Source organism: Trachurus trachurus, assembly GCF_905171665.1.
Source record: "Trachurus trachurus genome assembly, chromosome: 14".
In the NCBI taxonomy this organism is placed as follows: domain Eukaryota; kingdom Metazoa; phylum Chordata; class Actinopteri; order Carangiformes; family Carangidae; genus Trachurus; species Trachurus trachurus.
In genome coordinates, this window is record NC_139903.1 from 11672132 (window position 1) to 11688642 (window position 16511).

At 40.5% G+C, this 16511-nt stretch overlaps 1 protein-coding gene across 1 annotated transcript in view; it reads left to right on the forward strand.

Moving 5' to 3' along the window:
- gabrb4 (gamma-aminobutyric acid type A receptor subunit beta4) overlaps positions 1 to 15377 on the forward strand; it is a gene marked incomplete at both ends in the record, with an annotated part of 45992 nt that extends 30615 nt beyond the window's left edge. The window contains 6 exons of the mRNA XM_083986210.1: positions 7990 to 8072; positions 10666 to 10803; positions 12805 to 12957; positions 13746 to 14002; positions 14659 to 14748; positions 15024 to 15377. Coding sequence (XP_083842336.1) covers positions 7990 to 8072; positions 10666 to 10803; positions 12805 to 12957; positions 13746 to 14002; positions 14659 to 14748; positions 15024 to 15377 — 1075 coding nt within the window. The remainder of the gene's footprint in view (positions 1 to 7989; positions 8073 to 10665; positions 10804 to 12804; positions 12958 to 13745; positions 14003 to 14658; positions 14749 to 15023) is intronic.
- Positions 15378 to 16511: the final 1134 nt, after the last annotated feature.

Genomic DNA, 16511 nt, shown 5'->3' on the forward strand with positions numbered 1-16511 from the left:
TTAAGGAAAAGGTTTCAGCGTCAGATCATCACTTCATTCACAGTGCATCACCGCAACTTTGTTCTAAAATAATGTGAGTTACGATACTCCATGACTTTTTAAACAAGAACTCATACAATACATTCTTCCTCTTACAACTGAAATGATGAATTCATGAGCAATAAAAGGCAGCGCTGTTCACTTCAGGGCACTCAGGGCTTTCACTGCTACAGCTTAACTCAATCTGGTACGACCAGTGGTTTACGGCAGCTAATGCAAACTTTGGGTAGATATTCTTGTGACACTGACTTGATGACTCTTCCACTGCCACATTACACGTTATTTAGCATTAGCATTATCCCATACTTGTTGATCACATTTTAGCTACATTTGTGCTGCTTCATATTCCACATATCTCCAGTTTGCTCTTCCAGTGCAAAGCAGGTCAGGTGAACTGGACTGTCTGTCCCAAGGTGTTAATGTGAGTACAGTTGTCTTCTTGTTCCCAGCAACAGACCGTTTCCCCCTTTCCCAGTGCATGCTGGGATTTACCCAGAAATGGAAGCTGGTTCAGTACAGAGAAAGAATGGATTTTTCATGTCTTTTTTAATTTTACTTTTGGAATCATTTAATAATGCAAAACATGCATGATGCCCCCGAAAGAAAATATGGTCACACAGTACAAGGGAAGTATTCCATCCGTGCCGGGAGAGGCTGTGACTATAAACACTATTACTAGGTACGGAAAATGGAGGGGTGGTGTCACAAGTAAAAATCGAGAGCAAAAACAGGAGTTGAATGATTTTTTGACAAGGAACATAAAAAATGAAATAAAAAACTAGCCGTTCCTGTAACTGACAGATGAAGGGCGGGGTGATTTTTGAGATAGACAGCTAAAGACTCAGACATATGATATGTTTTAATTAGATAGATCTTTGTCATTAGCTTCTGTCGTCTGACGGTATTTCAGCCAGTGGAAAAAAAACAAGATAACAGTAGATCCCATGAGGCACCAGGAAAACAAGAACACCTCTGCTACCATGTGCACTTTGGTCCTGTGGCAGGATGCAATATGACAGGTTTATTTTTGGTAACGATAAACAGACTTTGATGTTTTATTTAATAACTTAATAGTCTGCAAACTTCTAAATGTGGCTCAAGAAAAATTATTATTTTGGAAGAGGTGAGGGGTGATTTGAAATCCAAGATTCATTGACCCGGAGTGACTATAAAAAGGTTCAAAATGCTCACCACCTGAATGTCCCAGATCACTGACAAATAAGACAATTCAGTCAAGTCTAATGTGCACGGAGGGACCCATCTAAAATCCCTCGGGGGTGGCTAAAAGTAAAAGTAGTTTGATGGCGGCGAAGAAGCGAGGAATGTGTTTTGTTCTAGGAATAAAAGGAAATGGCAGTGACAAGGTTTAGATCATACGAAGCGATGAATTATTAATGCAATAATCAGTATTCACAAAATCTGAATTACTGAATTGTTGCTGACACTAAAGGAGGATATGATGGAAAAAGTTTTTTTTTCTTTCTCGCCCTGTTATGACCCTTCACAAGTTAGATTACCAACAGAGTAAAAATGCTGTCTCATTGCTGGGGAACGCTGCAAACGTCTGTCTACTAAATGATTCTTTAACATTTGCTCTATACAGTCTGGGACAGTTGCACATGGACATGGGCAAAGTGGTGAGCAGATGTCCAGCAGTAGCTGTCCCATAGCAGTATGGTTTAACCATAAGAAAGATCTGGAGCCATGTGAATATATCATTGGTAAAAGGGGTATGTCATCAGCATAAAGACTTTGTTCAGCCAATCAAATCAGCTCCTATAATCCCCCCTTCTCACTGCTGTTTGATGGTCACAGGGAGTAAAATAATTTAAACACAAGGGCCTTTTATTTCCTTTGAGCACGTGTGGGTTATAAAAATGTAACTTTGATTGTTTTTAAATGTGCACTGGCTGAAAAACGTAACGTTTTTGTGCCGCCTCCAAATAGAAGCAGGTGGAAACAGGCTCCTTTTAATGCCAAAGTAGTACCAATATTACAATACAACACCTGATCTGAATAAACGCCCCCAGCTGCTCCACTCGGTGCACCTTGGCACATAACGCAGCTTTCTCTGGAGCCACAGAAGCACCGCGCGCACAGGCACAGGCATCGTAAAAACCTGAAGAAAATGGCTTTCGCACCTGCATTTGCATCTCCACTGGCTTTGTGCCTGCATGACACAGAAGGCTAAGGATGTTAGCATCGGCCATTCCTCCAACATCTCATCCTCAGACATACTACACAGGGGTTCACGGTTATCATCACCCACTGCAGTAATGGTGTATGGCAGATGGTGTCAAACCCCTGGATGTGTCCTCCAGACCATTGTTGCAGCAGTGTACAGTGATTAGCGGCGCAGCGTAATCTACATGCAGTGGTGATTCTAGGACCTTTGCAAAGCCTCCTGTAAGCATGTAATTAAATCGCTTTGTTGAAATGTTTGACTTTGCCCAAGGGTTGTGTGGACATTTTTCTGAGGAACAGCAGATGAAACTTTTACGCCGTATTCTCAGTACATTTGAATGTTGCATCTCTCACATCGTTGCTATCTGTTGTCTTAAATGCATTTTCTTGTAAAGGCCGCCTGTTTGAATCTGTCCCTTGTGCTTCTCATGAGCACAGTAGAATACAAACTGTGGACAATCACATTACACACACTGCTGCACCTTGTACTGTGCTCTCACCTATCCACTCACTGTGAAATGTGCTGATGCTGGTGTTTCTCTCTCCTCTCTCTCTCTCCCTCTCTTTCTCTCTCTCTTTTTTTTTTTTTTTACAGCTTTCACTGTTTTGTATCTGAGCTGCGCTGTGTTGATCAACCAGTTCTATTTTTGTGTTCATTTTAAGTGTAAGCTCACACTATCTCTGCTTTACAACTGTGTCCTAATTTTTTCATCCACTGATCTCATGTTGGATCTTGAGTGATGCCTTCTCTGCACCGTCACTCTTTATTCTGTGGCTTAACTAGTCAAAATGCATCAATGTTTTAGCTCTTTACATAAAAAAAACACGTGTAACAGAGGTCTGCGGGTAAAGACACTTAACAGTCACGAGGGACCCGAGAGGTGAAGTGACGGTAAGCGGTACTGAAGTTAAACTCACTATAAAAGCACCATAAAAAGACATGCAAACTTGACTGCCAAGTGGTCATTGACCTCTTGGCGAAACGGTTTGCATCGTCATCAGCGGTGTGGAAGACTGGGGTTTGAAACTCATCTGGGGCATGCAACCACATCGGTCAAACATGCGATCAGGATTATTGAGAAGGGTAACGGCTTATTTCAAAATTTTGATGCACTAATGGTGTTTGACAATTGCAGACAACACAGCTCTTCCATTTCAGAGTAAGCGTTTCAGTTCATGGTCCAGTCTTAGTTACTCCTCTCAGATGAATTGTCAGCCACCCAAAGTGGTAAAAACAAAATGTTACTATTGTTTTATTACGAAATAAGTGCGATTTTTTGCCTCTTTCCAACCTTCATTATTTATCGTATGCCCACCTCAGATTGACACTTCGGAGGAGGCCGAGCCTCTGAGTTGGGGCTGATCTAAACTTTATACTGCTATACAACAACAGTAAAATGTTGCACATTTATTTGATGCATCAATATTAATAATCGAATATAGCACATAAAATAATACGTCACTGAGAAGTCATTTCTCTGCAGAATGGATCATTTGGATATTTTGTACATTCACTAGGGATCTCTAATGTGGTGCACTGACTTTTTCTTGTAGAAAATAGTTGGGCTTTTCTCCCACCACTGCAGGGATGTGATATATGACTATAACATATGGACTATAGCGTGTTAGAGTGCATATTCCTGCCCCTAACTCCCTTCCCCCAGAGTGGTCATTGATTGTGCAAATCAAAAGATGGATCTCGTAGTGTGTTTCCTAGGTCCAAATCAAATCTGGGAATCTGCTGCCAACTGCTGTCCTCTAGACCTAATTTCTTTTTGAAAACGTTGCATAAATTGACATTTTTGTGTAAGTGAGATATACAGTAGTAAGATTTCACTCCTGTGCTTTATTTCTGTGTGGGGAGGAGCGAGGGAGGAGGCCGAGGACTGCTGAGTGGTGCAGGAGAGAGTTTGGTTTGTTGCAAACAAAGAAAGTCGTTCCAAACATCAATAAAAGAAGTCGGCGTCAGTAGAAAGTGTCGAGCCCGGTCTGCATGACGGAGCAGGTCTTCTAACTTGCCAAAGAGATGAGAGGCTGAATCATCATTAGGGAGAGGACCGTCCAGTTCTGTAGTGCACCGGTGTCCTGACTCCTGAGAGCATTGTGGACTTTGTTGAGCTCAGCTTCGGCCAGATGGTGTTTTCTCTTTTCCTGTTCCTGTTAATCAGCTCGCTCATGTCCCTCTGTTTATGATAAAACACTGTGTAGTACAATGATCTTTGTTTGGTAAGCAAGCTACCTCACAGACAGAGAAGGATACGGGAGTAGACTGTGTAGGTGTCAAAACTATTTCTCACATATCTGAGAAACCTCCCCGTCTGTAGCGCAGGGCTTCCAGGGATCCACCTCCAGGCTGCTTTTAGTGGTCGTGCTTTGTTGGCATGATACACAGTCAGAGGAGCCAAGACAGTCCTGGAACAATGAGAGGAATGCACATGTGATTGTAAGATTTTACTCCTTTGTTTTGCGTTGTAATGGCATTGAGGAAGTTCCATCTCTCACAAAGGTTAAGCAGCTAATATTGCATATGCTTGTGGAACGGACTCAGCGCTGAGACTGCTGAGCGTTGGGCTGCTGCTGCTGCTGCTGCTGTTGCTGCTGACCATCTCTGGTGGGACTCTAAGTTGCTGACCTACATCTGCTGACATTTCCAAATCCCAGGCCCTCGCTGTGAGCCGTCCCAGCTCGTGCCTGCTCAATGATGACGCTCTCCTGACTTGTTAAGTGTCACATAAAAAGTCAATTTTATCCGTAGTGGGGCTTTTTTTCCCTCTCTCTGCCAAGGGGCAAAGAATTCATTTCTGTCCATTACTCCGAGCCGCTGCCTCCGCCACGATTTCACTACTTCACTACGCTACTGTACCACGGGTATTTTCTTTAAAAAGCAGTGACTGTAACTCTTGACAGGATATGTCTCCCTGTGTGTGATCACAGAGCGCACACAGCTTCAGGTTTCCAGCAGCACATTGGTTGGGCTCTGTTATAGCATCTTAAATGTCTTCATAGTTTCTACAGTAAGATGCAACTGGAACTTATTGTTTCACCATATTACACTCTTTAGGCCCACATTTGCTCGATAGTGATGTAAGAGTACAGTAGGCTACATAGGCTGGGTTGGTAGATACCTTTAGCTTCTGTAGGTCATTGTCATTAGAGTTAAAGGACCTTTTCTCACTCAGCTTTTTACTATGAATGATGGGATCCTACATTACAGTAAGACCCTTTTTAATGCCAAAGTTAGAACAGTTTTGGTTCATTTAGAGATTTCTGCTCATCAGTTTTAACTGTTTTCTCTTCTTACATGTAGTTGTAGGTTAGCTGTATGTATGCATATCTAAACCATTGTTTGAATGATTTGATTTTTGTCCTATAATATATTCTGTTTTTTGTTTTTGTCTTTTTTAAATCTATAACATGATGAATCACATAAGTGAGTTATTTAACACTGAAGTTCATTTAGCTGCAAGTCACATTATATAAACAACAAACACACATCTCCCTCCCCCACCCATCTAACTAACCCCAGATTAAAAGTGGCGACAAAACTCAACTTGCTGTATACAACAAACATTTTGTTTCTGTTTTAAGTTCTCATTCTCTTATAAAAGCATAATCAATATATCCACGCATCCACTACTGATGAAGCAAATGTGAATGTGAAAGCCTCCTTGTACGTTTTTGCTGCAGTGGATCTCCGTATAGTCACAATTGTCTCTGAGACATGTTACAGTTTGTCATTGAAGACACTGTGAAATATATTTCTTTAGTCTGTTTAGATTTTTTTTAATGATGCAGAGTGAGGAAGTTGCAGGATCTGACATGGAAGACTGGAGCCGATGATGGAGGAAAGTGTGAGCTGGAATTTGTTTGTTTTTTTAGATACTTTTCCATCCGTTGCTTTGCCCTATGGTGTTCCATTCCAAAAAACACCCATTTGTTTTTTTTAGTTTTTTTTAAGTAAAACAAACGTCCACAGCACAACTTTTTTAAGTGGAACATCGTAACTGCCATGTGACCTTTCCTATAATGTGATTAGGCGGGATGTCCTCCTGTCAGTGTGTGTGTGGGTAGTAGCCCTGCTACACGCTCTGAGCAGAGGAGCGCTGTGTGAGGCAGCGGGGAGGTGAAGCACAACGGAGCAACACAGGATGCACTGTGACTAGCTTAATGCTTGTGCAGCAGAATGCAGCTCAGTGTCATTGTGAATAATAAATACATACCTGTCACACATTTTGTTTATGTATTATTTTCTTTATCCTCCCGGTGCCTTCTGCTCTCATGAAACCCAGAGGCCTCCACATTGTGGAGTGTTAATCTGGCCCAATCAGCTTTAGTGTAGAACATATTTTGTTTTCCAATTACCCGCTAACACCACTCGGCTCACCCCACCATGACCAATTTATAAACTCTATGTTCAAGCATTATATATCCAATGCAAACAGCGTATTACCTAATGTATTAGCTGCTGTAGATGTCTGTGTACATTTGTCTATTGCATCGGTGTAAAACTGCAGCAGAGTCGGTGGCTTTGACTAAAACATGATTAATAATGAATCCAAAATGTGAAATAGGCTTAAATTTCGTATCACCCTCATCAGGATCAAACATGCTCACACCGACAGACACCGTGCAGGCGTGCACGCATCAGGCTTTCTTGGTGAACGTGCTGCTGGCTTCTGACACAGAGATGATGAGCTGAAAATTAATTTCTCTATTTCATTTACACAGGAGGGTGGTGAGTGAATGACTGCTGGTATGATGAACACATACCAGCCTGTGTGAACCACAGAAATGTAATTACCGAAATGTGCTGCACCGGTAAATATAAGTTAAATGCCAAAGAGCCGTACAAGTATAATTTGTAGCCAAAGCTGTTTTGCTGGGCTGCTGGATTTATTGACATTAATATACAGCTATGCATACATCATTCCCAGAGCTACCTGGCAGAAATGCATATCTCAGAACTAGCAATAAATAACGCACATTGACAAAACCGCACACTGAGGCTGAACATTTAGTGATCCACGTAAAAAGAAATGACATCTCCAGACTACTCACAGAAACATAAAAAATGAATCATGTTTAAGAGTCTTTGGAAAAGTAGGGGGAAAAAAGTTCAAGTCACCCAGAAAGCAAAGTCTTAGCATAAGAGAGCAATTATTTGTTCTCTCAGCCTTCGCAAACCGAGTCTCTGCTCCCTTTTAATGATTCTTAAAAGGTTTAAGAGGTCAACGACCTCTGAGTGTGCACTAACATACGTACATGTGGTACTGGAAAAAACATTTTCACAATAAGGCCTTAAAAGCTCGTCATGAATTATTGAGTTCATGCACTCATGGCATGTTTTCAGAAAACAGTCAAATAATTACTATTTCATCAACTGGTGATTCACTTTACTGTAGGTGTTGGTTGTTTTTAACTGTTATGTATTTTAGCCGGAAGAAAGATTTTATTGAACATTCATTTTTTTATTGTGAACTTTATTCTGTGTTTTGACCGGATTTAATCACTTATTCCATTTGTTTTGGAGAGAAGGAGTTTGCAACAACAACCAACACGGAAGGGATCCAAACTGAGACTCTGACGGCCAGAATCACACACGTCACCAAACTCAAACTCTTTTCATGTTCCTGTTCAGAGGCAGAAAATAACATCGTGGACACATTGTGCATTAAAAGTGTTGCATGAACAAACGTGGAGCTGGTGGTCACCTTGACCTCTCTGTATCGCTTAAGTCTCAGTTGTGTTTCTGTGTTCCCTTCTTAGAATAACCACGACTGCTGCTTGCATGATGGACCTGAGGAGGTACCCTCTGGATGAACAGAACTGCACCCTGGAAATTGAAAGCTGTGAGTAATGCAGAAGAACGCGTGTGGTGTTTTCTTTTATACTGAGCTTTACCCAACCCTCAAAAACAATAAGCGTAACTACCAGAGAGCTTTTTATAACTGATTGATCACTATTTTAAAATCACCATAAATATGACCATTACTGAAGTTTGTTTTTTTTAGTGAATGTGTGTGTGTGTGATAATTAAGAGGAGGCATGAGTGAGCTGTTTGCCATTTGTCAGATGCTTTACCTGATGACTGCCTTGAGAAATAAGGAAGAAATCATGGTGCTTAATGATGTGCATTGATTACTCTTCCCTCAGTGTGACTGTTTTGGGTTCGGGCCACCCCTGGATCTTTGAAGGCAAACTGATTACTTGACCTGCAATATGGTTCCTAACCCCCAAATCACACTGGTGTCACACAATGTCTGAATAAATATAGTTTAATATTGCCTAACACTCACCACATCCACAATCATCATTTTAATAAGTAATTTATACATGGGATGTATTACTAGCTACTAATGCATTTAACATAATGCAAGTAACAAGGATTTGGATTATTATGATAAAGTGTATTATTATATTAAAGATAAAGAAAGTGGCCAGTTTGAGCTTCACAGACAAGATGACGAAAAAATAAATAGTCCAAATTACACAATTTTGCACTTTTCATTTTGACTATTTACTAATTTCACTATCCCTTTAAACTGACTTAAGAATAAGTTAATTTGTAGAATATAGTTATAATATAGTAGTTCATTCTGTCAAAGGGGCACTGCAGACTGGCTGGATTTTCTGAAAAAAAAAAAAAAAAAAAGTCAAGAGGCCAAGATATCCTGATGGAGAGATCAGGTGTGGGTCAAGCTTCAAAAGCTTTGGCTCCTACATTTCCCATAATGCAACCAACAGCACTTCTTTAGTGAGACCACTCTTATAGCCCGAGAGGCTTTCTGTCCTTAATGTGTAATCTCTGCACCCAAATCAAGACGACCCTGGTGACATCATCAGGCTTATTGTCTTAGTGTTTAAAACGCTTCCTCCAGAGCGGCTGGAGAGCTTTTTAGATTATTATGGGATGTACTGTAACAAGAAATGTGCAGAAATGCAGTTACTGCACTTAACTGACAGTCATTTCACAGCATTATTTTTTTCAAATGCTTTAATTTAGATAAATCATTATTCAGGAGAAAAATGTGCTCGTGGTGTAATTAAAAGTTGTATTTGCTTGATCATTTTCATTGACCGCTTCATCAATCACTCCCCGCTTGCTCAATACGCCAGATATTTGTTGTGGTTGCTGTTCGAGATAAAACTGCAGTGTTTACCCCCAGGGCCTTCAGTAAGCACTGAAATATGGATATGCCATGAATTAAAAACTTGCTAGAATATCTGCTGTTTATGCTCACGGAGTGCTCTGCATTAGTGGGGGTCGTGCACATTGGCCATCAGTTTGATTGATTAGGCAGGCAGTTGTTTCAATTTCATGGACAATGTCACATTTCCTTAGCCTATAACCTCAGAGAGAGATTTAATGGTAATGAATCCTGGTCCCTTGGTGAGTTTAATGCCATCCAGATCTGGACGTGTGGCAGTAGAATGTGAAATGTAGTAACACTTCCCGCGCTGAGGAATGGCTCTGCAGTGAATGCATACTGGCCTGTTGGCATAAATCTACCGCTGTGGTCACTCTCAATTGCGCTGCCAGTTGATTTTATGCGGAAGCAGCATACAATGTTAATGAATATTCACGCAGGTAAGGAATGCATGCAGTGATATATTGTAACACCACAGGAATCTGGACAGTGGAGCATGTGATTGCAGGGAACGCACTGATTTAAGTCTTTGGCAGGATTGTTTTCTACCAAAGAAGTCGTGTTTTTCAGGCTCCTCCTTTGATGCTACAGGAGAAAACAGAATCACTCCTCCAAACATTTCATTTCTCTCCTCTCTCTGCAACTTTGACTTGAAAAATACAAGAATTAAAGTTTTGGTCAATATTCTAATGGCGAATGATTGAGTTGCTTCACAGGTTGATGTTAAATCACATTATAATCTGTACTCAGTTCAGCCTGACGGAGCCATCTCTAGCACCCAGTTGTAGACATGCAGACTGTTGAAAGTGCACTTCTACTGTAAACGGACAATCCAACCATTTGGGAGAGGCTAATAATTACAAAACAGATGATGTGTGCAGTCAGTTAAAAAAAAAGAGTAATTGATTTTCGTTGTTAGTGCCCAAAGGAACAAAGAATTGCAAACAATACATTTTTCTTCTGTGTTTTTCTTTTCTCAATGGCGCCATTTAAATTTCAAGGTAAACACTATAAAGCCATGTTTGTTTTTGTCACAGATTTTCGCAGCGCAGTAGGCTCCAAAAGTCAAGAATACATATGTCGTGAGGTAGCTCAGAATGACTGTAATAATGCATGTTAGTTAGAAAAATAAGTGATTTGTCAAAGCGACCCCCGCTCATTATCCAAACTCCTGCAGCAGACTTAAAATAGAAACTTTAATCATTGTTTCTTCATCACATTTACACTCACTCTCATGTTATTTTCCCCTCTCTCTCTCTCTTTCTCCCCTTGAATGTGTCTTGACTTTACGCAGATGGATACACCACAGATGACATCGTATTCTTCTGGCAAGGAGACGACAAGGCTGTGACGGGTGTGGACAAGTTAGAGTTACCTCAGTTCTCCATTGTGGATGTTCGCTTGGTGTCAAAGGAAGTCAGGTTTATTACAGGTAAGATTTAAAAAAAAGTGTTTCCATTTGTAATTAGGTTGTGAGTGTCCACTATATACACAGCTTTATTCTTACTTGGTCACCTCTGCATCCGTCACCGCTTCGAGTGTAAGCATCAGTGAATACGTCATTGTCACTGTGGGGAATCTGATTATATTTGGGTCATGCAGAAACACAATTTCCTTTTCAGTGCAGCAGATTGTAGGTGGCCATTTCCACATATTTGTAAAATGTGAGCTGACATAAAAAAAAAAAAGCAGCGTGGAACTAAGATATCAAACATTGACTCACACACCCATCTTTACAGTAACTGAGGCTTTTCACTGGCGTAATTCATCATCACTACCGGTATTTATGATGCAATCTCCTGTATTTCTATTAAAAGATAATTGGGAATATTGATATTTAGTATTTTCTCTGATCAATTTTCAAATGGCTGTACATTTAACTCACCTCTGTCATGCATTACTTGACATAGCGCCAACAGATAATACAGAATTTCATACTTCATTTGTTTCCAGATTTTGATATTGTGAATTTTACATAAAGGAATCATTTGACATTTCTGGAAATCAGATAAGAAGAGAGATGTCTGTTTGCTGAATGGCTTAGCTTGGTGTAAAGAGTAACTGCCAGGAACAGCAAGTCTGGCTCTGCAGTGAAAAGCTACTGTAAAGGTTAAAAATGTCGTGTACGCCAATTATCATCCCTTAAAGCTATTAATTAGATATGTAGGCTATACATGGGTCAGGGTTATATACTGTGAAAGAAAGAAAAGGAAAGAAGTTGCGCCAAGTCAGTTGTAGTTTTTTTTTTTTTAGATTCTTTTTATTGAACATTTTCAAGTCCAGTCCAGCACAGTGTATATACAGATTATATGAGATATGTAGCAAATCCAGAACATATTCGCTGCAGTGATCTCAAAAGTTCTTATTAGGTCTAACATTTTGGACAGTTGCACTTTTTGACAGGTTTTGGGCCTATTTTCACCTTTTTCTGGTCTCTATACACGAGAGAAGATGTTTGTCTGGATGATTTAAAAACTTTGTGTCACACGCAGCAAAAGTAAAACGCAAGTGTAAGTCTCATGTTTGAGTTTAATGAAATCTGTGAACATTTGTTGCAACCATTATTCTGCAAAGTACTTGGGTGATCTAAGGCGTTTGTCTCAGGCTTGATGAAGTATGTATGCTAAGGTATTGATTCATTAAAAGATTTACAGGAACCTGGAGATGATGAGGTCATTCATCATTGTGTGTTGCTCGTGGCAAACAGCCTTTTAGATTAAAACCATCACACTTATCGCAGGTCTTTTTTCTTTGGTGACATATTGGACAAAAAACTCTAGATAGAGTACATACAACAGAATTTAACTATTATTTAGAGCAATTTGTATAGTTTACAACCTGAAACATATCTCTGTAGCTGGAGGATCCAGTCCAGTCTAGATGTTTATATTGCTTTTTGGATCAGTATTGTATTGCTGTGGTTGTTTAAATTAAAGTGCAATCAAAGGAACAATTAATGCCTTGGCACAAACAGCTGATAAATTACTGAAAAAATGCGCAAATCGAATGACTTGCCACCTCACAACCACACTCTGTTCACTCCTCTCCATCTTTTAGTGTAATGGCAAGGCACGCGTTGCAATTATGCCCCTCTAAAATGCCCTTTTGGTAATGTTTAGAGGACAGAGAAAGTGCAAAAGAAAGGCAGAGCAGCTCTCTGTGACAATTCTCAGTGGGATGCTGGAGCTGCCTGCTGAGATAGGGGGTTGCAGAAAAATCTGCCGTGTTTGCGACTTTCTGCCATGTTTAATTGGAATCGAACTTGTCCCTGGAAAGGAATCCATCGCTTTGGGGAAATTAAGTGCTCCATCTGAACAAATGGAGAAATGACTACCCTGCGTGTTGTCAAAGTGCAGAGTTTGGAACTCTTGCCCCCTTTCCTCTCGTGCCCTGCTCTTTTCTCAACTATCGCTCCATCTGCTCTCCGTTACAGGTTCATATCCGAGGCTTTCACTGAGTTTTAGGATTAAGAGGAACATTGGATATTTCATCCTGCAGACGTACATGCCCTCCATTTTGATCACCATCCTCTCCTGGGTCTCCTTCTGGATCAATTATGATGCCTCTGCAGCTCGAGTGGCCCTGGGTAAGACACAGCCACCACTGCCTTATTAAAACTCCTCACTGTTTAAATCCACTGATGATCATAAATACATCTCACCTACCTTAAGATACTGTACCACACAGAAGCCAACAAAAAATTTATCATTTTTATAATATCTATAATAACAGACTGAACTTGACTGCTGTTAAAAAAGAATAAAAAGAAAACATGTTTTATTAACAAATATATGCTTGCATCATGAAATATGTGCCATTATTGTAAAGAATAAAAAGAATAGGTGAAGAATCACTAATACAAATGAGCTAATGATTTAATAACAGATGCCATCATAACACACTTGTATTTACAATTCGGGAGTGTTTTAATTATACACTAGTATTTCCAGTCTTTACTGTTTAATATTTTACTTTTAACTACACTTTATGAATGCCACACCTTCAGGTACCTGATAGTCTACAGATTCACACTTTAGTACAAATACACAAAATTACCGTAAATGAAACAGTATATAAAGTAGGTTTAGACAACCAGCTGTAACAGCAAAATCCATAGTAATAATAATATGATACTATGATGATATTGGTGTATTTGGCTGGTATAGTAATGCTGTTGTACATTATGTAGGACTTAACTTAAAATACTGTATTTTTTACAATCTACCATTTATACTATACTACTGTATGCAATGCTATGTCACTGAAGTACAGTAATGTCTGTCAGATTGTGTCTATGAAAATGTTTCAGTGTAATTCAGTGCCGTTTCTGTCTGATGCTGAATTGTTTGTTTCTGTGTGTGCTGCCGTACTCAGGTGTGACAACGGTGCTTACCATGACAACAATTAACACCCACCTTAGGGAGACTCTCCCAAAGATCCCATATGTGAAAGCCATCGACGTCTACCTCATGGGCTGTTTTGTGTTTGTGTTCCTGGCCCTGCTTGAATATGCCTTTGTAAATTACGTGTTCTTTGGCCGGGGCCCTGCGCAACAGAAGAAAATCAATGAGAGGCTGAACAAAGCCAACAACGAGCGCACAAGATACGAAGAGAAGCGCCTGAGGGAACAGGTTTGCAACTTCGTCTGCTGCCTCTCTTTTGACTCTACTTCTGTGTGTCAGTCAGAGTTCAAGTAAAAAACACAACTATGTTCTGCACATAAGATTTCAAGCCACAGTCATTTAATCCAAAGACACATACATATACCAGCGTTCCCTGAAGTAATCTTCCAGAAGCATACTGATGCCACCACAGCCCAATATGCATTCACCAGCCATCATCCATTGCTTCTCCCTCAAGCACTGACTGCTTTTTATCGAGCACAGGCTTTTTCATTGAGATAGTGATTCATCTAGCTCAACAGTGGTGTAAACATTCTCATTTCTTATTTAGGTTGTTGTCTATGTTTATGCTGTAGGCTTCATTCACTCTCACTCTGCTTCCTCGTGGTTTAACGTGTTCCAACCAAATTAGACAAAACTTTGCAAGCTCGGGATGAGAAGGCATTGGCACGTTAACAATTTGTCTTTGGCAAATGCCGAACGAGTCAGACCGAATGAAGCCTCCCTCCCTGACCCTGGTTTTTTGTGTGTGAAGTGCTAAATGCTATGCTTACTCAAAGTTGTTCCTGTTGACTCCATTGTGTAAATCTAAGAAAATGTGCTTATTTGCCAGTATTTTTATAGCCGTTTTTAATGTTCTCTTCATTTTTCTTTCACATTGCAAGGACTCCATTTCCGCGCCGTATCAAACCAACACCTTCAGGTCATTTACACAGCGAAGAAATCTGTATCTCGAGGAACAAAGAAAAGTTGGGGTACATGTATTTAGAAATCATATCAGCTGTAGGCCAGACCCTCACAGTAAAATCAGATGATTAACTCACTAGTAGTTTTCTGTTTAAAGAAACTTGGTTAACTATCTCTGATGCATGCAAAGAAATTACATTCCATATCATCCCTGCATTTTGCTTTAGCGTGACAGTTTGGGGGAGGGGGGTTAATATAATACTCATAATAAGGGGGAATCTTGGGGCTACTGCTTGACTCTCCCCCTTCACTGACTCCCAGTGTTTATCCCGACTCCTCGCAGGTGGACGCGTATGGAAACATCCTCCTCACCACACTGGAGATGAACAACGAAGTGATGCCTTCTGACGTGGGGAGCAGCGTCAGTGACTCTCGGAATTCGGTCATGTCCTTTGACAGCTCCGGGGTCCAATTCAGGAAGCCAATGGCGCCCCGAGACGGCTTCAGCCACCACTCGCTGGATCGGAGCGCCATGCGGAGCCGGGCCAACTGTCGGCTAAGACGACGCTCCTCCAAGCTCAAGTTGAAAATCCCAAACCTTTCAGATGTTAGCACCATTGACAAGTGGTCCCGGGTCATTTTCCCTATCACCTTTGGATTTTTCAACCTAGTCTACTGGTTGTACTATGTGAATTGATGTGCATCCCACTAGGAATCATGGGCCATATTTTGAGAGCACATTAAATTGGCTTTGATACAGTTCCAAAATATGTATACACATATACAAGTTGAACATATGTATATGCATATTTCTATATATTATATTTATATATACACGTGTGAAATCTGAAGGACCTTTCTGTTGTACAAAATATTAATAGGATGACTTGAATGTTTAAGAATAATTGTGAGAGAAGAATTTCAAGGCTTTGAGTTTCTTTTTCCTCCTGAAACAACAAACAACAAACAAACAAACAAACAAACAAAGAGATCCCGCCAGGGGTTTTTGGAACTAAAGACTGCATGATATTTTTGCTAAAAAAAAAACAAGAAAAAAGAGAAAGTGAAAGCTCTTGAGAGAGAAAAGATGTCTCAGAGTCCCATTGACTTTTTATTGATACTTATTGTAATCAATCCTCTACCGCAGCTCATGAAATCAGTGGTGGCTTGTCTGTTCAGGCATCAGCTGTGAGATCCTTGACACCCAGCCTCCCTCTTTCTCGCTCCGTTCGCTCCCCCTTCCCTGTCCCCGACTCCCCGCCGCTCACCCCACCTCCCCACACGAAAACACACACAGACACACACTCTCACACAAACCCCGCCCTGCCCCACCGCACCCCCAACCCATCCACCCATGGAAAACATGCACGGAAAAAATCTCCGGTTCTACAATGTACAGCAACCTTGTTTGGATTATGTGTTGTTCCTTGGGTTTTTTGAAGTGATATCGTTCTCTTTATCAGACATCAGCTCTGGCCTAATGGTCTCCATTAGAGAGCCGTGTGGATGGGATGTTTGACCGCCGCGTTCTCGCCCAGAGTCGACGCAAAACTTGTATTACTTTCTCTTCTCATGTTATTTTTAGACACATGTCTTAAGGGGGGTTGTGGGATGGAGGGAGGGGGTCCTTTTTTCATTATGGGTAACAAAACAAATGCTGATTATTGTAGATATGATTTTGTTTTGAAAAATACTGTGATTTCAGAGAGTGTCAGAAGATGTTCTAGAGCTAGGGCATTATGAGATAAAAGAGTCAAAGGTATGCATTACTCATTCTGATTGTCTGGGGGAAAAAAAACATTATGTACATTTTATCATTCAGTATTCTCAT